The sequence below is a fragment of the Chionomys nivalis genome, chromosome 7 (assembly GCF_950005125.1).
Source record: "Chionomys nivalis chromosome 7, mChiNiv1.1, whole genome shotgun sequence".
NCBI classification, from domain to species: domain Eukaryota; kingdom Metazoa; phylum Chordata; class Mammalia; order Rodentia; family Cricetidae; genus Chionomys; species Chionomys nivalis.
The window spans coordinates 77,476,491-77,499,865 of NC_080092.1; the positions used below are offsets into that span (position 1 = coordinate 77,476,491).

The 23,375-nt window shown below is 48.8% G+C and overlaps 1 protein-coding gene across 5 annotated transcripts in view; it reads left to right on the forward strand.

The window, feature by feature from the left end:
- The window catches only part of Arhgap23 (Rho GTPase activating protein 23), a 94,315-nt gene that overhangs the window by 64,327 nt on the left and 6,613 nt on the right, over positions 1-23,375 (forward strand). For all 5 annotated transcript variants that reach the window (XM_057774183.1, XM_057774182.1, XM_057774181.1 and 2 more), the window contains 7 exons: positions 1,872-1,950; positions 5,806-5,879; positions 6,105-6,194; positions 6,832-6,957; positions 19,186-19,227; positions 20,214-20,310; positions 22,177-22,208. In XM_057774183.1, coding sequence (XP_057630166.1) covers positions 1,872-1,950; positions 5,806-5,879; positions 6,105-6,194; positions 6,832-6,957; positions 19,186-19,227; positions 20,214-20,310; positions 22,177-22,208 — 540 coding nt within the window. The remainder of the gene's footprint in view (positions 1-1,871; positions 1,951-5,805; positions 5,880-6,104; positions 6,195-6,831; positions 6,958-19,185; positions 19,228-20,213; positions 20,311-22,176; positions 22,209-23,375) is intronic.

The following is a 23,375-nucleotide window of genomic DNA, read 5'->3' on the forward strand; positions in this document are numbered from 1 at the left end:
GGGTAAGTGGAGGCAGCAAGAGGACGGAAGGGAAGGCAGGGCAGAGAGACCAGAAGGGAGAGCTGGTGGCTGCATGAGGCAGAGGGTGGCTTGAAGAGGGGCTGAAGTGGGGAACGAGTCAAGAGTGTGGCCCCACTGGGTTTGGCGTGATGGTACCTCACCTCTATGGGTTGACAGCATCCTCAGCCCCTGACTAAGTGGGGTCATGTGACAGCCTGGAACCAAGGGGCTGCTGTCTGGGAAAAGGCAGACTGACACCAGCTTGGAAGGGCAGGACAGGGTTCTTAGGAAGCGGGGCTGGGAGCAGATACTGTCACAGGAGACCAAGGCTGAGCTGAGGGGTCTCAGGTTTGGCAGCTGGGAGATGAGAAGCGCTCAGCCCCCAGGGCCAGGAGGAGGTCGGAATGGAGAGAGGCGTAGGAGCTACTCCACGGGGTCCGCCTGCAGTGAAGCCAGTCAGTTCACTTAGCCAGGGAGAATAGGGGCAGAGTCGGAGGGACGGCTGGCCTGAGCCGGGGTCAAGCGGGCTTGTCCAGTGTGCTGGCTCTGCTGTTTGGTAGCAGGCATTACTCGCACAAGCTGCTTCGGAGTGTGCAGGAAGTCAGGGCTCTGTGTGGGGCCCGGGGAGAGTGATGCTGGGGACTGTCTGAACTAGGCTGCGGCTCTTTGTGATGAGTGTGCATAGCATTGTGTCTCCTGCTGACCACGTTCCCTGGCTTTCTAGGCACTTCTTTTCTGAGTGGTTCCCAGCAGAGTAGCTAAGCCTAGCTCCTCCTAGCTACGGCATGTTGGTGCCCCCTGGTGGACAGAATGGCCTTGTGCCTTGTGGTTTCTTCTCTAGTAGAGCAGTTTCTGTACTCAAGCTCAGTGGCCATTTGGACAAATTATGTATTGATGTATGTGTGTTTTGTTTTGTTTTTCTTTCTTTGTGGGGGGATAGTGTTTCTCTGTGTAGCCCTGACTGTCCTGGAACTCACTCTGTAGACCAGGTTGGCCTTAAACTCAGAGATCTGCCTGCCTCTACCTCCCTAGTGCTGGAATTAAAGGTGTGAGTTTGATTAAAAGACCCTGCTTCATTGAATAAAGTGGAAGAGCAATAGAGAATCAAGCCTCCACATACATGAACATGTACCCTCCCACACACATACATGTATATACATGCATATGAAAATAGAAAAAGAACCCAGATACTGCCAGATACACTCCTGGGGGACAAAATCAACCGTCACTTAGGACATTTGGATCCCTGCCTGTCACAGAGCACAGCCTCCCAGGAGATAATGACAAACAAGGAAACAGACAAAACAAGCACCCAGGAGAAAGTCGGAGTGTGAGGCCGATGGCTGGGTGGCAGCATCCGTGGCTGCTTGGACTTTGGGAGTGAGGCAGGGTGAGGGGCCAATCCTGTGAAGGGCAGAGGTGGAGAGTGCAGTGGAGGCAGATGTGCAGAAGGGCCCAGGATAGGAAGGGGCACTTAGTCTGTGGGTAGTAGGCACACATAGGAAGGGGGCAGTATGTGAGGCCTGTGCTGTGGGCACTTAGTCTGTGGGTGTAAAGGGTCAAACTTAGCTGGATGGAGAGCATCTGGAGGCAGGACTGACCCTGGCACTTGTAGATATACTGGAGATGTCCAGGGCACTCTTATGTGGGGTAGCTTCCCTCATTTCTGCCCCCCAAATTTGGGTCCTTTTGCTTTTTGTGGTAGGCAGTATTGAACCCACTGGGCTAACTGGAGTCAAGGTTGTGTTCTGGACATGCATGGAGGCCTGGGCACTGGGGTGACCTGGCTACCCCTAGGCCTGGTATGGGACATGGGGCCGTGGCTCCTGGGATGAGCACGCATGTGTCCTGATCTCTCTGATCTTCCTTAGCGCTGGCAGGACCTCAACGTGATCAGCAGCCTGCTCAAGGCTTTCTTCCGCAAGCTGCCGGAGCCGCTCTTCACTGATGGTGAGTAGCGGGCAGAGGGGAGGTGAGAGAGAGGACACACCATCCATCCATTCCTCACCACCCCTGCCGAACGCATACTCTCTCCCTCTCTCCTCACTCTTGGTTGTTGGTTTTAATTTTGAGTTTTACTTTATATGTATTTATTTTTATTATATTTTTTAAAACACCAAAGATATTTGTGCATGTAAAACATGGAGTCTGTGCAGCTGTATGTCAGTTCTGTCGCTCCGTTCTTCCTCCTGAGGTCATGGCTACCCTCTGAGTTTTTATTATAGCCAGCACTGCTCCCTGTAACAGTCCCCCAGATAGGGCTATTATCAGACTCCTTCCTGGGCCAAGACAGGGGGGCTCAGAGAAGGAAAGTGACTTGCTAAGGTTACCCAGCCTGTAAGTGACACAGCCAGGATTCCTCCTCGGCTTCTGGCCATAAACCTGTCTCTAGCCCATGTACTCAGCTGCATGTTATTAGCTGCTTGAGTGGATAGAGCAGAGCATGCCTTTAACCCCAGCACTCGGGAGCCTGGGGCAGGGGAATGATGCTTTTAAGGCTAGCCTCGCTACATAGAACCTATAAAACAGAAGCCTGCCTCAAAAACAAAACCACAAAGTAGGCTTGGTGGCACACACCTTTAGTCCCAGCCCTCAGAAGACAAAGGCAGGTGGATCTCTGTGAGTTTGAGGCCAGCCTGGTCTACATAGTTCCAGGACAGCCCGGGCTGTGTAGAGAGACCCTGTTTCAAAACTCAAAACCAAAATCAGACAGACAAACCAATTCTACCATGCTGCTGTGTTACTTTCCTGACCTTTATGCTATGAGTGAGACACCTGGCCAACACGGGGTGGACTGGGTGGGTTTCATTAAGTGGTGTGCTGGTGGGTGAGAAAAAAGGAGAAAAAGTTCCAGTTTTGTTGCATTTTCCAATTTCCATGGTGTAAATAATCTTGCTGGGACTTATTTCAAGCCACTGGCATGGTGTTCCCCAACACAGAATAGGAAAGAGACACATGTTTGTATCTGCGGAGCCAGTGTGGACAGGCTGTGGGTTTACTGTTGAGTTGTTCTGAACAGTAGCCAGTTCTCAGGGCTGGAGAGACGGCTCAAAAGGTAAGAGCACTTGTTGCTCTTCCGGAGGACCCCAGTTTGATTCCTAAAACCTACATAGTGGCTCACAACCATCTATAGTCCACTTCCAGGGGATTCAGTTTTCTCCTCTGGCCTCCCTGAGCACCAGGTGCACACGTGGTGTCCAGACATACATGCAGGCAAAACACTTATACACATAAAATAAAAATAAGTCTCCAGCCTGTGCTTCTTCTAGTCGCTCCTTTACTGGTGGGTATTTAGATGACCTTTGAACCTTCCTTGAATCCGTCCTCACAAGACTGGATCTGTTCTGTAGTGGATGCTTAGACATGGAGTGGTGGGGCCAGTGTCTCCCTGCGAGAGCTGCTGTGAACTGTACACGGGGAGGCCAGGTTCACACTCTCATTCTTACCACAAGCAAGCGCATTGGTGATATAGTTTTCAGAAGAGTTTTATTCAATTTTGTTGCTTTATTTTTACATTTTATTTCTTTTTTGGGATGTGGGGCAGGTGTGCACGTGCCACATGTGGAGGTCGGAGGACAACTTCGCAGGTGTTGGTTCTCTGCTTCCAACCTGTCAGTCTCAGGGATTGAACTCGGGTATTCAGACTTGGCAGCAGATGTTTTACCCACTGAGCCATCTCATGAGTCTTCTTACTTTATTTTACTTTTCTTTTCTATTGGTTTATTCATTTATTTTACATATATGGGTGTTTGCCTGTACGTGTGTATGTGCCTGGTGCCTGAGGAGGTTCGAAGAGGGCTCTAGATCCCCTGGAACTGAAGTTACAAAGTGGGTGCTGGGGATAGAACTTGGGTCCTCTGTAAGAGCAGCCATCTCTTCATCCCTTATCGTTTCCTTTGAGACAACAATAAGTTACTCAGATTGGCTTTGAATGTCTGATTGTCTCTTACCTCAGCCTCCTGGGTATGTGGAAATACAGGCAGGTCCACCACACCTTGTTTAGTATTTTCCTTTTTTGCAGTCTGGGCGTCAAATGCAGGGCCTTGCACTCTACCCCTGGACGACAGCCCCAGCTTTATTAGAGTGTGAAGCTTCTGCTGATCAGTAGGGGATGGTATCTTGTTCGGTGTTGCCCTCGTCACTAGGAGGGTCAGCCTCTTTCCATTCCCTCTGTAATTGGTACTTCATTCTCTGCACCTTCATTTCTATTGATCTATCTTTTTTCTCTTGATTTGTGGGAACAGATTTTTTTTTTTTTTTTTTTTTTTTTTTTTTGGTTTTTTGAGACAGGGTTTCTCTGTAGTTTTGGAGCCTGTCCTGGAACTAGCTCTTGTAGACCAGGCTGGTCTCGAACTCACAGAGATCCGCCTGCCTCTGCCTCCCAAGTGCTGGGATTAAAGGTGTGCACCACCACCACTGCCCATCTTGAGATAGAGTCTTACTCTAATTGAGGCTGGTCTCAGATTTAGGGAAATCTTCCTTCCTCAGGCTCCTGAGTGTTGAGATTATAGGCATGAGCCAACATATAAAAATATAAAAATATGATTACATTTATTTATGTATTTAGTATGGGGAAGTAGTACACAAACATGCCTAGTTATTTGTGTTGAGGTCAGAGGACAGCGTGGAGGATTTAATTTTCGCTTTCCACTATGTGGGACCCGGGAGTTTAACTCAGGTTGTTAGACTTGGCAGCAAGCACCTTTACCACAGAGCCACTTCATAGGCCCTCACCTTTGATTTTGATTTACATATTAGTCTTTGTCATACAGCTAAGCTAGCTTGCGTTGTATGAGGTGAGGGCATTCTCTCACTGGTCCCAGGCCTGCGTGCTGCATGCCTCCCCACGGCCTTTGTCCTGTAGGGGAATCGCAGTTCTTCTCACTGCCCCGTGAGCACATCTTGAAGCCAGCACTGACATCCGGTGTTGTCCTATATCACTCTACACCTTATTTTCAGAGACAGGGTCTCTCATCGAGTCCGGGACTTGGCAGTTAGCTAGACTGACTGGCCAGTGAGCTCCAGGACTCCTCCTGGCTCCTTCCCCAGTATTGGGATGACGAGGCGTGCTACCACGACAAACTTTTTTTGTTGTTTGTTTGTTTAATTTTATGAATATGGGTGCTTTGTCTGCATGCATTCTTATACACCAGAAGAGGGCATCAGATTCCATTATAGACAGTTGTGAGCTGCCATGTGGGTGCTGGGAATTGAACTCAGGACCTCTGGAAGAGCAGCCAGTGCTCTAAACCTCTGACCCATCTCTCCAGCCCCACCACAGTAAGCTTTTTATGTGGTGCTGTGCATCCAAAATCCTGGTCCTCGTGATGGCACTTCCCCCTGAGCCATGTCCCCAGTCCCAAAACATATCCTTGTCAGTCCTTGTGCATGACTCATCTGGATGGACTGTGTTTTATGTGTTGGGGTGTTGGGGATGGTACTGGGGCCTGGGCATGCTAAAGTCCTATTTGCTGGAAGTTGCATCCAAAATAACCTGATGGAAGCTGCAGCCCTAAGGAGCATGGGAAAAAGGGTTTATTACCTGCAGTACTGAAGTTCCCTGGTACATGCTTGGGAACCTAGGGATCGGGGACTGTTGAGGCAGGCGAGGTGTCTGAAGGCCCTTCTCCTTTGTTCTGATCTACTGAGCCCTGCGATCCTTGGCCTGAAGATGAGGCCTTTGCTCTGGCCTTCCCACACAAACACTCAGGCTGCAGCAATGCCTTCCCCCCTGGCTGGGACTCTAGCGCTCCTGAGTGGGGGAGGGACTGCCTCCCACCACTGAGGATCTCTCCTGTGTTCCAGACAAATACAATGACTTCATCGAGGCCAATCGGATAGAAGACTCAAGAGAGAGGATGAAGACTCTGCGGAAGCTGGTGAGGACGGAAACCCCGTTGGACGGGAGGGCAGCCTGGTGCCATCCCCCCAGAGGCTTCCTGCACTGAGAGCCTCAGTTTCCCCATCTGTACCAAGGAAGGGAGTTGGAAAGTGGATTCCAGCTCCCTGCACTGTGGCAGTGGGAGTCTCTTCGGAGCGTGGTGGGAGGTTGAATGGGAGAGATCGCCACAGCCTCGTCCCTTTTTCCTCCTCCTGTCCCCTAGATTCGGGATCTCCCAGGACACTACTATGAAACGCTTAAATTCCTTGTGGGCCATCTCAAGACCATTGCTGACCACTCAGAGAAAAACAAGGTGTGTGTAGCTCCCTGGTGGAGTCTGGAAGCACAGGGTGCATGGGATTCGCGCTTCCTCAGCGTGATTTGGGACCCATTAAGGCCTCCCTCTTCCCAAGGCTGTTCCACTTCTACCACAGCAGGCCGGTGCCCAGCCTGCAGCAGGGCCAGTGCTATTCCCTCAGAACCAGCGCCTGAGCTGCTGAGGGCCATGTAGAGGCCAAGAGCCGCAGTCCCCTGCAAGGTAGCATCTGTCCTCTGATCCGGCTCCAATACCTTCTCATCCAGTTCTTTCTGTCTTTTGGTTCTGCAGTGGAGAAAAAGAGAGGCATGATGGGTTCCTCTTTATTCTAACCGACGCTAGAATCTCCAGCATGCCTCCCACTCCAGGACTCCCACTGCTCTCTCTGGCCTCCATAGCTGCCCCGGGTGTGTGTGAGGTGGGCACTGATCATGGCTGCCAGGCCTGGAAATGGAAGATGTTAAACATCTGCCTTACACGTTACTTGACAAAACTCTCTGTGCCCGCGTGGGATATTCAGCCCCTAATCTAGGGACACGTCAGGGTTGGGGATGGTGGAGTGAAGGCAGAGTGAGGGTACTGGTGAGCATGCTCAAAGTGATGATCCTGGGATTTTTTCCCCTCCCCAACCCAGATGGAGCCCCGGAACCTGGCTCTGGTCTTCGGGCCAACGTTGGTAAGGACATCTGAAGACAACATGGCAGACATGGTGACACACATGCCAGACCGCTACAAAATCGTGGAGACACTGATCCAGCATGTAAGTGCCCGTCGTAAGATTGAAGCCTGAGTGCCTAGCCTAGCCTGGGTGCCCCAGGATGCTTGTAACAGCACCTGCAGCCTGAGAGGATACTGTGGGGGGGTGCACGGTCTTCAGCCGTGACAGGCTGCCACTACGGCCAAATAGCAGTGCATCCAAGTCCTTAGCAGGGGAACAAGAGCGGAAGGAGAGTCAGGGAGGAACACGGGGCTGGAGGCTGGCTGCAGAGGGTCCTCAGGAGGTTGATCCAGTAGAGGTAGCCTGCAGAACTGGGCACACAAGTATGTGATTTGAGTGTCAGGAGATCTGGGCTCCAAAACCCACAGACTCTTGGGTCAGGGGTCACAGATGGTATGGGGAATGGAGTAGAAACCAAGGCCTCATCCTCCATGGTGCTCTGGTGCAAGCCACTGCTTCCCCTTCCTTCTGACTCCTGCAGGGGCCAAGGAGCCCCTGTATTCTAGGTCACTGGTCTAGCCTTCCTAACGCTGCAACTCTTTAATACAGTTCCTGTGTTGTGGTGACCCCCAACTATAAAATTATTTCTGTTATTTCTTCATAACTATAATTTTGCTAGTGTTATGAATCATAATGTGAGTATGTGTGTTTCCTGTTGGTCTTAGGTGACCACCCCCATGAAAGGCTTGTGCCCCATAGGTTGAGAACCCCTGTGCTAGGTTCTTGCTTTTGTCTGGGAAGGATGAAGAAACCATAGTGGCCAACAGAGAGTGATAGAGGCCTCTCTCTTCTGAAGCTCTCTCCCAAAAGGCAGTTCCTTCTTCCAGGGGCTCAGGGATGATTTTATAAATCAAAAGATTTTCTACTTACCAATCTGTGATAGCCACAAAGTGTGGACCCAGAGTCTTCTTCTGCAGAGGGAGTAAGGGTAGCCATTGGTCCAAGGAAGGAAGCCCCGTTACCCCCACTTTATAGATGAGGAAATCGGGATGCAGAGAGATGCTGACTGACAGAAGGTCACACACCAAAAGATGGCGTCTCTAGGATTTCAGACGTGTCCACCTGCTCAAGCCTGTGCCCCCCTCCCTATCGCCTCTCCTCCCTGCCAGGGCCAACTGCACAGAAGGCAGCTTCAGGGCAGGGAGTGACAGGAAGCGGAGGCAACAGTGGATCATGTTGATTCTCTTGCCAGCTCATCCGTCCTTTACTCCCCCCTCCGCCTCCGCCCAGTCAGGGCCATGGCTGCAGAAGGGAGCATTGGTGCCTGTTCTCCACCCAGCATGGGACCCGTCCCCTGGATGATAAAATTGCTGGCAGTACCAATATCTCCTGTCGGGTTTTGTTCTCAAGCACCAGGATCCCAAGAGGCTCCCATAAGTGAAGCCATGGTTGGGAAGGAGGGCTTCTGCCTGTGTGGTTTCTGGAGAAGCTGCTAGGCCTGAGGTCTGTGGTCATCGCAGGACTGGACCAGCAGCCTTGAGAGAGAGCAGGCCCTTACCAAGTCAGTTTTCCCAGAGGCCGTGTCTGGTCCTGGGGGGTGGGGGTGTTACAGGTGTGCCTGTCTGTCTCAGTGCCTAGCCCAGGGTGTGTGTGGTGAACACGCTGTGTTTACTAAGCTGAATGAGTCAGCAGTGAGTGAGTGGCTGAGGCTGAGCAGCCTGGGCTTTCCACTCAGGGATTCATTTCTGACAGAGAGCTGAGATGGAGACCTTCGCTTCTCAGCCTCCAAGGCCTGGGGACATCTTTAACACTGAGTAGGTGCCACCCTCTGCAGCCCCAGGCTGCCCACCTAAGAGTCCAGGGGCTTCTCTACAGGGGTGGTAGAACCAGCAGGGGTAGGTTATAGAGACCAGTCAGGCCTGGCCAGACAATGACCATTGGTAACATTAACTCCTGGGATTTCAGCCCAAATGGCTTCCAACAGGGGTTCCTGTCACAAAGGGACGCCTAGGGCGGCCGCAGGGAGGAGTCCCCAGGCATCCAAACCAGACTTCATAAGGTAAAGGGTGGAGAGTGATGTGGGAACAAGACCGTGCTGAGCAGAAAGGAGTGTAGGCCCAGGCACTTGGCGGAAGTCACTGTGTCCCCCAAGTTGACTGGTGGCTGGCATCCAGCGCCCACGGTGGGGGACCCCACCACTTCACAGCTTTGGCGTTTTTTTCTTTTTCCTGTTAGGGTTGGCGTCCAGGGCCTGGGGAGCCCTAGGCCAATCTTCTAGCACTGAGCCACAGCCCTGACTGCGCCCTCCTGTGTCTTGGGAGGTATTTGACACCAATGCTGGCCCCTAGCCCTCAGTGCCAGGCTGTCTCATCAGTTGTGACAATAGAAAATTTGCCTGTGCCAGGCAGGAAGCGCAGCCTGCCTGGACTTCATAGAGTTTGAGAACAGCCGCAGTGGCAGGGCAAGGCCTATTTCCAGCTCCCAATTGCACTTGGCAGTTTTCTCCCCGTTCCACATTTGCAGCAATTTGTAATACACTTTATGTTGTATGTTCCTTAGACTGTGAGGAAGTCCAATGCAGAGGAAGGACTAGGCTGGGACACTGTGCTTGACAATAATTTCAGCACATTTTGTTTGTTTTGTTTTGGTTTTTGGCTTGTTTGTTTTTCAGGACAGGGTTTCCTTGTGTAGCCCTGGCTGTCCTGGAACTCACTCTAGACCAGGCTGGCCTCGAACTCACATAGATCCGCCTGCCTCTGCCTCCCGAGTGCTGGGATTAAAGGTGTGCCCCACTGCCACCTGACTGATTTCAGTACACTTAATGGCCTTTAGTTGGGTATTTTCGGTTTTCTCTATGTGAATTTTGTTCTCTTTCTAGAAAATTGTGTGTGTTTGCACACGCATGTGTGTGCAGTGGGCACACATGTGCCACAGCATGTGTGTACAGAAGGCAGAGGACAGCTTGAAGGAATCTGCCCTCTCTTTCCACCGTGTGGGACCCAAGTTGTCAGGCTTGGTAGCAGGCACCTGTGCCATCTCACGGGCTCCAATTCCTAGGGTGTTTTTCCCCCAATATTTTTTCATTTGTTTACTTATTCTTTTGTTTATTGTTACTTGTGTGTGTCAGGGCAGGGGATGGCGTGTGTGCCACTGCGTGCTTATAGAGGTTAGAAGAGAGCGCACAGGGGTCAGCCCTCTCCGCCACCAGCTGGGTCCCTGGGACCGCACCCTCTGAATCATCTCACTGGCTCTCCTAGGATTGGTTTTGGGTTTTTTGTTTGTTTGTTTGTTTGTTTTTTGGTGATTTAGTTTTCTTATTTTATTTAGTTTGCTGTTGTGAATTTTTTTTTTTTTGGTTTCCTCTCAGCAAGTTTGTTTCTGGTATATAGAATGACTTGATTTTCTTGATTTTTGTCTGTTGATTTTGTTATTTGCTACAAGTGTTCGCTGGATCCATGAGTTGTCTGGTGGAGTCTTTTGGGGGTTCTAAGCATAGGCTCGTGTTGTCTGTAAGTAGGAAGACTGACATCTCCCGTTCATGTTTGCATCCTTTCGTCTCTTTCTTTCACTGCTCAGATGAAAACTTGAACCTTTGTATTGAATGAGAAGGATGAAAATGGCCACTCCATCGCATTCCTGATGTTATGGGGGAACTTTCAGCTTTTCTCATGTAGTATAAGGTTGTCTCTGTAACATACGGACTTACCGTGTTGATATGTGTTCCTTATGTTGATAGTTTGTTCTGTGCTTTGGTCACGAAGGATCTTGAACTTCGTTAGAGGCCTCCTCTGCGTCTATTGAGGTGATCACATCATTTTCTCTGTAATATATATTTACACGTCGTATTACATTTCTTGATTTCCACATGTTGAACCTTGCACACCTATATGAAACCATCTTGGCCATGGTGTGTGATCTTTTTTTTTTTTTTTTTTTTTTTTGGTTTTTTGAGACAGGGTTTCTCTGTGGTTTTGGAGCCTGTCCTGGAACTAGCTCTTGTAGACCAGGCTGGTCTCGAACTCACAGAGATCCGCCTGTCTCTGCCTCCCGAGTGCTGGGATTAAAGGCGTGCGCCACCACCGCCCGGCCATGGTGTGTGATCTTAATGCAGTCTGGAGTTTGGCTTGTAAGTATTTTGTTGAGAACTTTTGTGTCTGCTCATTGGGGAGCCTGGTCTGTGGTTGTCTTCTCTGCTGGATCTTTGCCTCATTTTGGTGTCAGGATAGGTGACGTCAGCAGAACTCTCCCCTTTCTATTGGGGAACGGTTTCAGGAGTGCTTGACAATTGTCTCTTCAATCTGATTGTTCTTATGGGTCTGTTTGTACCATCTTTTGGCTTCCCAGTTTGTTTGAATATAAGTTTTCAAAGGTATTCCCAATGCTCTTCTAGTTTCCTCTAATTGTGTAAATTCTACTTCCCTCTCACCCCTAAGGAGGGCATTATGTAGCCCAGGTTATATGACTAGGGCTAGCTTTGAACTCTTTTTTTTTTTTTTTTTAAGATTTATTTATTTAATGTACACTGGTGTTGTGCCTGTATATATTCTGTGTGAGGGTGTTGGTTCCCCTAGAACTGGAATTACAAACAGTTGTGAGCTGCCATGTGAGTACTGGGAATTGAACCCGGGTCCTCTGGAAGGAAGAGCCGCCAGTGCTCTTAAACTGCTGAGCCATCTCTTCAACCCCTAGCCTTGAAGTCTTGATTCTCTTGTTCCCACCTCCCAAAGGAGGTGGGGTTACAGGTGTAATCCATACCAGGCTAATTTTTCTTTTCACAGAACCAGCTTTTTAATTGTTCGATCCCTTTATTCTTTTAGTCTCTACTTCATTCGTTGGCATCTCCTGCTTGGTGTGTGGCTTATTCTTGCTTGTGTAAGACCTTGAGGCGTGTCATTAGATGATTATCTGAGATCTGCTTTTTGTTGTTGTTTTGCTTTTTATTTTTTTAATTTGATTTTTTTTTAAGATTTATTGTGTGTACAATATTCTGCCTGTATGTCTGCCTACAGGCCAGTGGTTGCTGGGAAATTGAACTCAGGACCTCCAGAAGAGCAGTCAGTGCTCTTAACCTCTGAGCCATCTCTCCATCCCTTGTTTTGTTTTTTCAAGACATGCTTTCTGTGTGTAGCCTGTCCTGGCACTTGCTCTGTAGACCAGGCTGGCCTTGAACTCACAGAGATCCTGACTCCACCTTCCTAGTGCTGGGATTAAAGGTGTGCACCACCACTGCCTAGCTGAGATCTGTTTAAATTAGAAAAATATTACTGCTTGTGTGTGAGTGTGTGTGTGTGTGCGCGCGCGGCGCGTGCACGTGTGTGGAGGTCAGAGTGCTATTTTGCAGCGTCAGTTCCCTTCTTTCCCTCTTTATGTGGCTTCCATGGATTGAACTCAGGTTATTAGGCCCGCATGGCAAGCAGCTTAACCAACTGAGCCGTTTTCCTGACATCTTATTTTTAGTGAATATTTATTATTGCTGTTTTGTTTTTTCGAGACAGGGTTTCTCTGTAGTTTTGGAACCTGTCCTGGAACTAGCTCTTGTAGATCAGGCTGGCCTCGAACTCACAGAGATCCGCCTGCCTCTGCCTCCTGAATGCTGGGATTAAAGGTGTGTGCCACCACTGCTTGGCTATAATTTTTTTTTCGAGACAGGGTTTCTCTGTAGCTTTGGAGCCTGTCCTGGAACTAGCTCTTGTAGACCAGAGCTGGCCTCGAAGTCACAGAGATCTACCTGCCTCTGCCTCCCACGTGCTGGGATTTAAGGTATACATCACTACTGCCTGGCTAGACTATCATTTTTAATTAATTTTTTTTTTGTGTGTGTGTATGGGTGTTATGCCTGCATGCATATCTGTGCACCCATGAGGTCAGAAGAGTGTTGAAACCCTTGGAAATGTAGCCCAGGCTACTCTCAAATTCACTCTATAGCCAGGATGACACCAAACCAGCAAGCAGTGCCAAGTGAGCTGCATCCTCAGCTCAGACCATTTTTATCAGTAGTAGAATAAAGGTGGCTTTTTTCCATGCTGAGCAATGAGTTCAGAGCCTGTGCTTGCTAGATTAGCGCTGCCTACGGATTCATATGCCCAGCCTGTACCTTTCACTGTGTGTACCCATTCTTTATTTCTTCTAAGTCTGTTTTGAAGTTTACTTAGCATATACTAGAATTGGTGCACCCGTGTGTTCTCAGCTCCCGTTTGCTTGCACACTGACTTCCATCCTTTGGCTCTGTCTGTGCTGGTGAAGTGTATGTTTCTTGGAAACAGATAACTAGGTCTTTTTTTTTTTTTTAAATCCAGCCAGCTAATCTGTGTCTCTTTATTGATGGTCTGAGATCATGTACATGAAAGACTACAACCAAGTGTTATTTACTTAACGCCTGTCATTTGGCAGCTTGGGTATTGTTTGTCCTTTTCTCCCCAGTAGTATTAAGGAGTTTTCAGGTTTATCGCTGGACCTTTGTCTATCTCTTCTTCCTCATAAGATTTACTCTTTGGTGCGTTCTCAAGATGGAGGAATCTGGTAACAGCTCCTACAGTGCTGGCTTCCTTTGTCAAGAACTGCCCTCGTTGGTGCTCAGGTTTCTGTCAGTCTCTTCTGGGCCCTGGCTCGCAGTTATTTCCGTACTTCTCAGGTTTGGCATACACAGTCCCGTGCTCTGCTGGCTCTGGCTAGCTGAGAGCCTTTGTGTGTAGCTGTGTCCACATTGCCCTATGGTGGATAGGAGTGCTTCTGTTTATCTTCACACTCCACCTGTGATCTGCCTTCACGCTTGCTTGGGGTTCTCTTTGGGTGTCCATTTGTTCTCTAGATCTAATTTTCTGTTATATTCATAGAAGAGAGTCTGAATGCCTTTACTTTAACCTCGGTTCCCTCTGTCCTGTGACTGAGACAGAGTTCCTGGCCGTTGTGGTCGTGCTCACGTTTTTTCTCTATTGTTAGGCTGTTGTATTTGTCCACCGTGCCCTCTGTCTTAGTTGCTCTGATGAAGCACCATGACCAACCTGGGGAGGAAAGGGCTCGCTGTGCTGACATTCCCACTTCCAGTCCATCATGGTAGGAAGTCAAAGCGGGAGCTGAAGCAGAGGCCATGTAGGAAGCTGCTTACTGGCTTGCTCCCATGGCCTGCTCAGTCTGCTTTCTTTATTTCTTTTCTTTTCTTTTCTTTTTTGTTTGTTTGTTTGTTTGTTTGTTTGTTTGTTTTGAACCTGTACTGGAACTTGCTCTATAGATCATAGATCATAGAGATCTGCCTGCCTCTGCCTCCTGAGTGCTGTGATTAAAGGTGTGTACCACCACTGCCGGATTTCAGACTTTCTTTCTTTCTTTCTTTCTTTCTTTCTTTCTTTCTTTCTTTCTTTCTTTCTTTCTTTCTTCTTTGAAAAGACTTATTTATTTATAATGTATACAGTATTCTGTACTCCATGTAACCAGCATGCCAGAAGAGGGCACCAGATCTTATTACCGATGGTAGTGAGCCACCATGTGGTTGTTGGGAGTTGAACTCAGGACCTCTGGGAGAGCAGCCAGTGCTCTTAACCACTGCTTTCTTATAGAAATGGGCTATGCCTTCCCACATCAATCATTCATCAAAAAAATGCCCAACAGATTTGCCTATAGACCAATCTTGTGTAGGCATTTTCTCAGTTGAGAGTCCTTCCAGTTTGTATCTGTTCGCATAAAACTAGGTAGCACCTCTTCCATTGCTGACACCCTTCTCTGCTGCATTAAGTCTGTCCGCGCGCTTCCTTCTGTGTATTTTTATTAGAGTCGCTGAATTTTTAAAAATATTTTGTCTGTGTGTATGCCTGCAGGCCAGAAGAGGGCACCAGACCTCATTACAGATGGTTGTGAGCCACTATGTTGTTGCCGGGAATTGAACTCAGGGACCTTTGGAAGAGCAGGCAGTGCTCTTAACCTCTGAGCCATCTCTCCAGCCCCAAGTCACTGAATTTTTCATTTCCAAGATTTCTATTTTTTCCCCAAATCTGTTTTTTTTGGGGGCTGATCTTTTCTTCTACTTTGCTGACTTTTCTCACCAGATCCTAAATTTAATTTATCTGCCTGTTATTCATCTTCTTTCAATATTGATTATTTGTACTAGTAAACTTTTGAAATCTTCATCTAGCATTTTACTATCACAGTATCTCATTCATATGTCTGAATGCATACACACATATGTTATCTCATTCATATGTCTGAATGCATACACACATATATGTTATCTCATTCATATGTCTGAATGCATACACACATATATGTTTTGTGTATGTTTTGTGTGCATGTATGTATGTGCACCACATGCCTGCAGAAGGAGCTTCTGGAACTAGAACTACAGAGGTGTGAGTCATGTTGGTGCTGGGAACTGAACCCGGATCCTCTGCAAGAACAGCAAGTGCCGTCCACCACTGAGCCATCTCTCCAGCCCTGTTCCAGAATCTCTGATTTGGGAAGAGTGGCTTGGCAACTTTTCCGTTGTTTCTTGGTTTCTTTCTGTTCTGCGGTTTGGACGTCACTTGCTGTGTTATTTGGAGATCTGCCTATTGAGCAGCCCACTCTTGAGGGCTCAGTCCCCAGCTCTACTCAGAGAAGAGAAAACAAACGACTATAAAAACAACAACAACAACAGTGTCGCACCATGCTAGAAGCCGGGCAGTGGTCACGCATCTTTAATCCCAGCACTCGGGAGATAGAGGCAAGCAAATCTCTGAGTTTGAGGCCAGGCTGGTCTACATTGAGTTCCAGGACAGCCAGGGTTACACAGAGAAACCCTGTCTTGAAAAACCAAAACCAAAAGCAGCCAACCAAACAAGCAAACAAAAAGCCAGGGTCTTGCTGTGTATCCTGGCGGTACAGAGCAGGCTGGCCTCAGGCTTGCAGTGAATCCGCTGCTTTGTTCTCTCGGAGGGCTGAGCCGCCACCCTAGGCCCTCTCCCAAGACTTTTTTCAGGCAAGATGTCTTCTTTTCAGCATGAGAACAGATTTCTGAGTTCACTGCCTCTGCAAGGGAGCTGTGAACTGGGCGGTAGCCAGGGTGCTGCTGCCCCCCACCCCCCTTCTCCGACTGCACTTGCGGCTGTGTTTAGACTTCACTATGTTTAAAAATAATGCTGTTATCTTTTTGTCGTACATTCTTCTAATTTTGTTTGCACATTTCCTTTTTACTATGAGTTCTTTGTCCTTTCTTCTTTTCCCTTTGTTGTTTTCCTCTCTCCTATGTTTTTAGTAGTGTTTTGACTTTGTGTTTCAATTTTTGGTTCTGTTTGTTTGTTTGTTTGTTTTTTAAAGAGTGGGGGATGAGGAGTGTGGTAAGGAGCACAAAAGGGGTAAAAAGAAAAACTGAGGTGCCTGAGCACTTCCTGGTTTTCTGTACTGGGCAGGTGGTTTATGCTGGTGTCGGATCTGTGTTGGACAAACTCTTGCCAGAGCATGGCTTCACTTTAGTGGCCTCCCTTCTGTGTGTGCCGGGGGCTGCCGCCTGTAGGATGGGCAGATTTTTCTAGCCTTCTTGAGACCCGTAGGGTGGGGGATCTCCCAGATGTGTTGGGGGTATGGGAGGTAACCGTGATGCAGAGATCTGCATAGGTGGATGCCTGTCTTCTACCTTTTAAGGCTCCCCCAGTGATACTCCCAGTGCTAAGGGGAAGTCCTCAGACCAAATGGGGTATCCTTCAGTTCCTGTCTCCTCCCGCCTTATATTCCTCTCTCCGCCCAGCCATATCTCTTCCTGTCTCCACCTTCCTAGTTCTGGGCTTAAAGGCCTGTGACTCCAAGTACTGGGATTGGAGACGTGAGCCACCACTGCCTGACTTGGTTTCTCTTTTAGATTGGTTCAATCTCAGGTGGCCCAAGGTGGCCTTGAACTCACCGAGATCCCTCTGCCTCTCGAGTGCTGCCCGGCCTCTTTGGCTATCTAGTGACCAGCTCCGCACTCTGCTCCTCAGGCGAGCATTGTTAGCGCACAGACAGAACACCACCATCGCTAGTTCTCACTTTACTCCATGTGGGGGAGGCCAGGGACTGTGGCCAAAGAGCCACTGGCATCCCACGGTGGCCCAGGGAGGGCTTGACTTTTGAATGATTTGTGTATGTTTCAGAATTTATTTTCTCTAATGGCCGAGGGCAAGGTTCCAAATATGTTGACCAGTTCAGATTTGTCTATTGAGTTGCTAAAGGAATCAATATTTTTACATGTATATTTTAATATTTTACATGTATGGTGTTTACCTGCAGGAGTGTCGGTGTACCCATGAGTGTTGCAGTGCCTTCAGAGGCCAGAAGAGGTCACCAGATTCTCTTGAACTGGAGTTAGAGCAGATGGTCAGCCTTGTGAAGCACAGCCAGTGCTTTTAACCACTGAGCATCTCTCCAACCCCTGCTTGGATTTTTCTTTTTTTTTTTTTTCCATTAAAGATTTATTTTGTTCTGTCTGCATGTATGCCTGCAGGCCAGAAGAGGGCACTAGATCTCATTACAGATGGTTGTGAGCCTGCTGCGAATTGAACTCAGGACCTCTGGAAGAGCAGCCAGTGCTCTTAACCTCTGAGCCACCTCTCTAGCCCCTGCTTGGATTTTTCTAGTCTCCTGCAGGACTATGACTTGTTATCTGTATGTGCTGATGCAGTTGCCTTATGTGTGCACATCTGGAGACCAGAAGTTGGCAGACATACAGTATATTCCTCTGCCGCTTTCCATATTATTATTAATAACACTGTGTCAGCGAGACTGGCTGGTTAGCAAAGCCCTCATATCCACCGTCTTTGCTTTCCAGTGCCTGCCTGTTTTACTTAGGTGCTGGGATCTAAGCTCTGTTCTTCGTTCATTCTTGTGCCACAAGCACTTTATCTACAGAGCCGTCTCTGCAGTCCCCAATTGTCCTTTACACACACACACACACACACACACACGCACATTGGTTTTCAATACAGAGTTTCTCTGTGTACCCCTGACTGTCCTGAACCTAGCTCTGTAGACCAAGCTGGCCTCAAATTTACAGAGATCCACCTGCCTCTGCCTCCAGAGTGCTGTGATTAAAGGCATGCACCACCACCACCTGGCAAAATATTTTAAGATATCTTAGAGCCAGGTGTGGTGGTTCACACCTATAATCTCACTTGGGAGGTGGAGGCAGAGAGATCAGAGGTTCAAGGCAAGTTGGGGTTACATGATACCTTGCCTCAAAAAATAAAAACATATATGCTACAATTTTTTTTTTTTGAGACAAGGTCTCATGTAGTCCTAGTTTGCCTCATGAGCCTGGCCTCAAACTTGTGGCAATCCTCCTGCCTCTGCCTCCCTAGTACTGGATTGTAGGTATGTACCAGTATGCTTGGGTTTGCCCTTAATTTTAAATGAGAGTTTAGCAGGATATAGTGTCTGGTTTCAATAAGGTAGTGGTGGTGCACACTTTTAATCCCGGCACTTGGGAAGCAAAGGCTGACAGATCTCAGTGTAGCCAGGGCTACACAGATAAATCCAGTCTTAACAAAACAAAACAAAAAAAAAATAATAAGAACTAGAAATTCTGGTCTCAAAATGGTATTCCTTCAGCACAGATAGGAAATGTTATTTGATTTCTCTCATATTCTGCTGCTGGAAGGTCCATGTAACTCGGTCATTTCTAAGTAGTCTGAGCCTCTGGATTATAAAATCTAGGATTTTTCAGCTTTATCTTTTAACCCATTTTGTTTTGTTTGACCAGGACTTCTGTATCCAGGCCAGACTGGAATTCACATCGTAGCCTGGGCTGCCCTTGAACCCAAGTCTCTAGCCCCAGCTCCCTCCAGGCATGAGCCACAAGGCTCAGTGTATTTGGCATTTTTTAGAAAGCTCTTGCCTGTCTGTCCTGGGGGAAGCTAAGACCTGTTTCCAGGTATTTTCCTTCACTGGATGGAGTGTGCTGCCCCAGGTGTCACTATGGAGCCAGGGTCCAATGGTGGGAAATGCTGCCCTAACAGGCTCAGCTCCAGCTACGAGGTGGCGTCCCCACACTGTCAGTCCACCTACTGTCCACTAGAGGGCGCTGTCGCCCAGGGGTCCCAGCTGGCTCTGGGGGCATATACCATAGTGAGGCACCCAGGACCAATTTGTGAAAAACCTGTAACCTGCTTGTGGTGGGCTCTGCCTAGCTCTGGTCTGTTTCTCTCCCACATGGTGGTCCCACTTTGTCTTCCCCTAAGGTTTTCTCCTAGCTGTGGAGCTGTCTGAACCCTTTCTCCTAGGACTTAGGAGGGGTCACCATCAGGACTGTGAGTCCTTTGGCCCGAAGGTTGAGGAGCCCCATCTTCCCTCTCCCCACGCTAATTCCACCCCTGTCCTTTGTCTCTTCTGCAGTCAGACTGGTTCTTCAGTGATGACGAGGACAAAGGAGAGAGAGTAAGTGATGAGAGGAGGGGTGGGGTATGGTCTAAGGTGACCCCTTTTTCTGAAGGGTGGGTGTGGGTGTGGCAGTGGAGAGATGGCTCAGAGGTTAAGGACACCCACTGTTCCTGCAGAGGACCCAAATGTGGTTTCCAGCACCTACATTCAGTTCTCACAACCACCTACAATTCTAGAACTTCTGATGCACCCCCACACACACCCCCAACCTCCATGGACACTAAACTCAAGTGCACAAGCCCACACTCAGACACAGATAATCATGCAGTTAAAAGTAAAAGAGGCAGCTGGTGATGGTGCATAGATTTAATACCAGCACTTGGGAGTCAGAAGCAGGCAGATCTCTGTGAGTTCAAGGCCTTTGTGGTTACAGGAGCTAATTAAAGGACAGCCAAGGCTACACAAAGAAATCCTGTCTCAAGAATAAATAAATAAATAAATAAATAAATAAATAAATAAAATGGGGCTGGAGAAATGACACATTGGTTAAAATTACTTGGTTCTCTCCTAGAGGACCCAGGCCGGAGTCCCATAGCCATCTGTCTGTACTCCAGTTCCAGTGGTATCTGGTGCACACATATACATACAGTCAGACTACCCAGACATATAAAAAGGTTAAAATAAAAATAAAATTAAAAAAAAAAAAAAGATTGAAGCAGAGGAGAATCCTTAGCCCTAGGCGCCTGCAGTGTGACCGAGGAGACAATCCTTCCCTTCAGGAGCAGCGGTGTGTTGGGGGATACAGATCAAACTCCGAGGAGACCCACTATGTAGCATGTAGCATACCCAGTCTGATGGGAGAGACGAGGCCCTTGTTCTCAGCTGAGGGAGCCTTTAGGGTTCTGTCCTGGTGGGGTGGCACCCAACAGCACCTCAGATCTAGTCTCAGGATGCTCCCATTGAGGAGACAGCCCACCATGTTGTGAGGAGCCTGAGGGCTAGCCATCTGTGAGACTCCTGGCTGACCCCCTCTCCTGTTGCAGACCCCTGTTGATGACAAGGAGCCACAGTCAGTGCCCAACATCGAGTACCTCTTGCCTAACATTGGCAGGACAATGCCCCCCAGTGATCCAGGCTCAGGTGAGTACAGGGACCTGGGAGGGGAGAGATGGGGGGCTCTGCCTTCCTGAGGGTCCCAAATGCCTGGTAGATGTTTATCTTCCCTTCCCCAGGCACCTGGCCTGGCCGTACCCCAAGATCGGCCATAGTGGGCTTTCTTGCTCTCTGGAAAAATCCAGCTGTGTGTTCAGCATCCCCAGGACTGGGCGGGGCTGTGCTTGACCGTCTTCTCTGGTCCTCTCCTATGCCTTTGGTTTCCGCAGCTGAGGGCTTTATTCTGGGTGCAGATTCCTCTTTTTAATTTCTCTTCCTTCTCTCCTTGCACCTTGTCCCTCCCTCCTCTTCTCCTTTCAATCTCCTCCCACCTCCTCCATCCTCCCTTCCCTCTTCTTCTCCTGCCCTCCTCCTCCAGCGGACCTGTTGGAGATTTAAAGGGTACAGTGCGGTGTCGCGGCCTCAGTCACTAACAGTGGCGGGTGATTATAAGAAGGCAGGGCAGGCCCGAGTGGTAGACACGTCCCCAGCAGTGAGCACCCCAGCTTCGCAGCAGCTGGTGGTACTGGTCCACGATTTACCCATGGCCCCATCCTGCCTCCTCCTATCCCTGTGTTCTCTTCTTGGAAGGAAGCCAGGACCCCTTGCCCTGCCACCAGATGGCTAGCTTGCCTTCCCAGCCCCCAGCTCTGTGGCCTTCCCTGTGCAGAGCAAGCACTTCAGGTTGACCAAGATGAGGGAACCTTGTCTGTGGACCCCGCCTCTGCCGGGACCAGCGATACCACCCCCAGATGCCATTCTAAAATGACAGCTCCTACTTTAGGTCAGCCCTGGACGCTGATGCTGGAAGTCCTGTTCCAGAGGCGGGTGGCTTCTGTGCCCAGAGGCAAATGAATGGCTCCTTTTTTCTTGGTCCCAGCCACCAGCTCTTCTCATGTCTGACTATTCTGCCCTGGCATGTCCAGTTCTTGCCCGCAGCAGCCCTAGTTATGAGATACCGTCTGGGGGTGGGTTGGGGAAGAGCCCCCTGTCTCTTCTAATCACCTGCTGCCGCCTGCCCCATGTGTGTTGAGTGTGGTCCGCCATTCTTGCTCTTCTCACCATTTGCTGGGGAGGGGGCTGGGGAGGGGCCTCTAACCTGCCTGCCAGAGAGTGTGGATTAACTGCACTTGCTCGTCCCAGGCCTTTGAGCCAACCTGCTCCCTCTCCAGCATGGAGAGGACACTGCCTGGTCTTGTTATCTGGTTCCTTCTCCATCTGGAGACACTAAAGAGTGGGACTCTAGTCCCTCAGATGTACCGGTTTTGACTGGTTTTAAAAGGGACCATGCCCCTTAAGGGCAGGTTGATGTTGGCTCTATCACCAGTCCACTGCCCCCCTGTGTCTTATCCACCTCATTTCTGCTCTTTTACGTGATCACTTAGTGTGGTCCCTTCTTCTCTCATGTGGTGGGGGTGGGGTGCACACCTCTCTCTGCACTGTGTGGTCTCCATGTTCTCCAGAGTATCTGTGATGTGCTATGTTGCACCGCTGTGATTTCTGTGGACTGCATCCGGTACTGGCATTTTCTCTCCAGTGCTTCAGAGTCACGGGGCAGGAGGGGGAGGGGAGGGGAGCCAAGACCAAAGAAAAGCCCCCTTTGTCCTTAACCCTGGGCAAGTGAAGACTCAGTGGTCCACAGCTTGATGTCACTTCCTGCCTCTAAAGAAGTGGTGGCTAACATCACCTTGTGCTCTGGGCCATCCCATAGAAAATGCCAGCAGGAACAATGGCCCTCTTAGGGCCTAGGGAGAACACCTTCATCCCTGAACTTTTGAGACAAGGAAAATGTGTTCATATGACCCCGCTTATCCTTCCTGATCTAACATCCAGTTTTCTTTCTTCTGTCAACAGATTCCACCACCTGTAGTTCAGCCAAGTCCAAGGTTAGTGCCGAGGCTTCCTAAATGTGTTCTGCCTGGACACTTTGTTTTGGTCAAGAGAATTAGAATGGTAGTTGAACTCAGGGGAAGTTGAGGGTCCCATGTGAAGGAAAGTGGGAAATACTGAGTGTCCAGGGGAATCCGAGACATCGACCTTAGTGGTGCTTGGAGGGGTGTCCGCTGTAGAAGAAGGGCTGCCCTTGGAGTTGGATAGCTGAGAGGCAGTGTATCCTCAGAACAGACTCTAGGGGTAGAAAATCCTGGGTCTGAGTCCTAGCTTTGCCACTTAGTTTTAGGATGTTGGGGTAATTCTTTATATTTGCAGCTTCCTTCTCTGTAAAAAGAAGTAACAGCAAGTATCTGCTGTGATAAACATGATTTAGGGTTTCTAGGGGAAGCTGAATGTGGTGGCTCATACCTGTAATTCCACCACTTGGTAGGTACAGCCTGGGCTACATGCTGAATTCCAGATAAGCCAGGCCTTCATAGCAAAACCAAACCCAAAAAAAAAAAAAAAAAAAAAAGGCTATCTGGAAGGGCTTAACAGAGGAAAAGAAAGGAAAGAAGACAAATGAGTGAAATTGAAAACAATTAAGAAAAATCAATGAAACTACAAACTGTCTCTGTGGGTAAAAATCAGTAAAATTGATAGACTTGTCACCAGACTGACAGAATAAGAGATGGCATAAATTACCAGTGCTAAGGATGACACAAGTGTTTCTAAAGACCACACAGACACTAACACAGGGACATCAGTACAGACCACACAGACATTATTAACATAGGGACATCAGTACAGACCACACACACAGACACTAACACGGGGACATCAATACAGACCACACAGACACTAACACGGGGACATCAGTATAGACCACACAGACACTAACATGGGGACATCAGTACAGACCACACAGACACTAACACGGGGACATCAGTACAGACCACACAGACACTAAGTATTCCAATGCACACTTGAGTATTCCAATGTACATGCCATCGTGTGTGTGTGTGTGTGTGTGTGTGTGTGTAGGTCAGAGGACAGCTTTTTTTTTTTTTTTGGTGGGGGGTTCAAGACAGGGTTTCTCTGTAGCTTTGGAGCCTGTCCTGGAACTTGTTCTGTAGAGTAGGCTGGCCCAAAACTCATAGAGATCCACCTGTCCCGAGTTC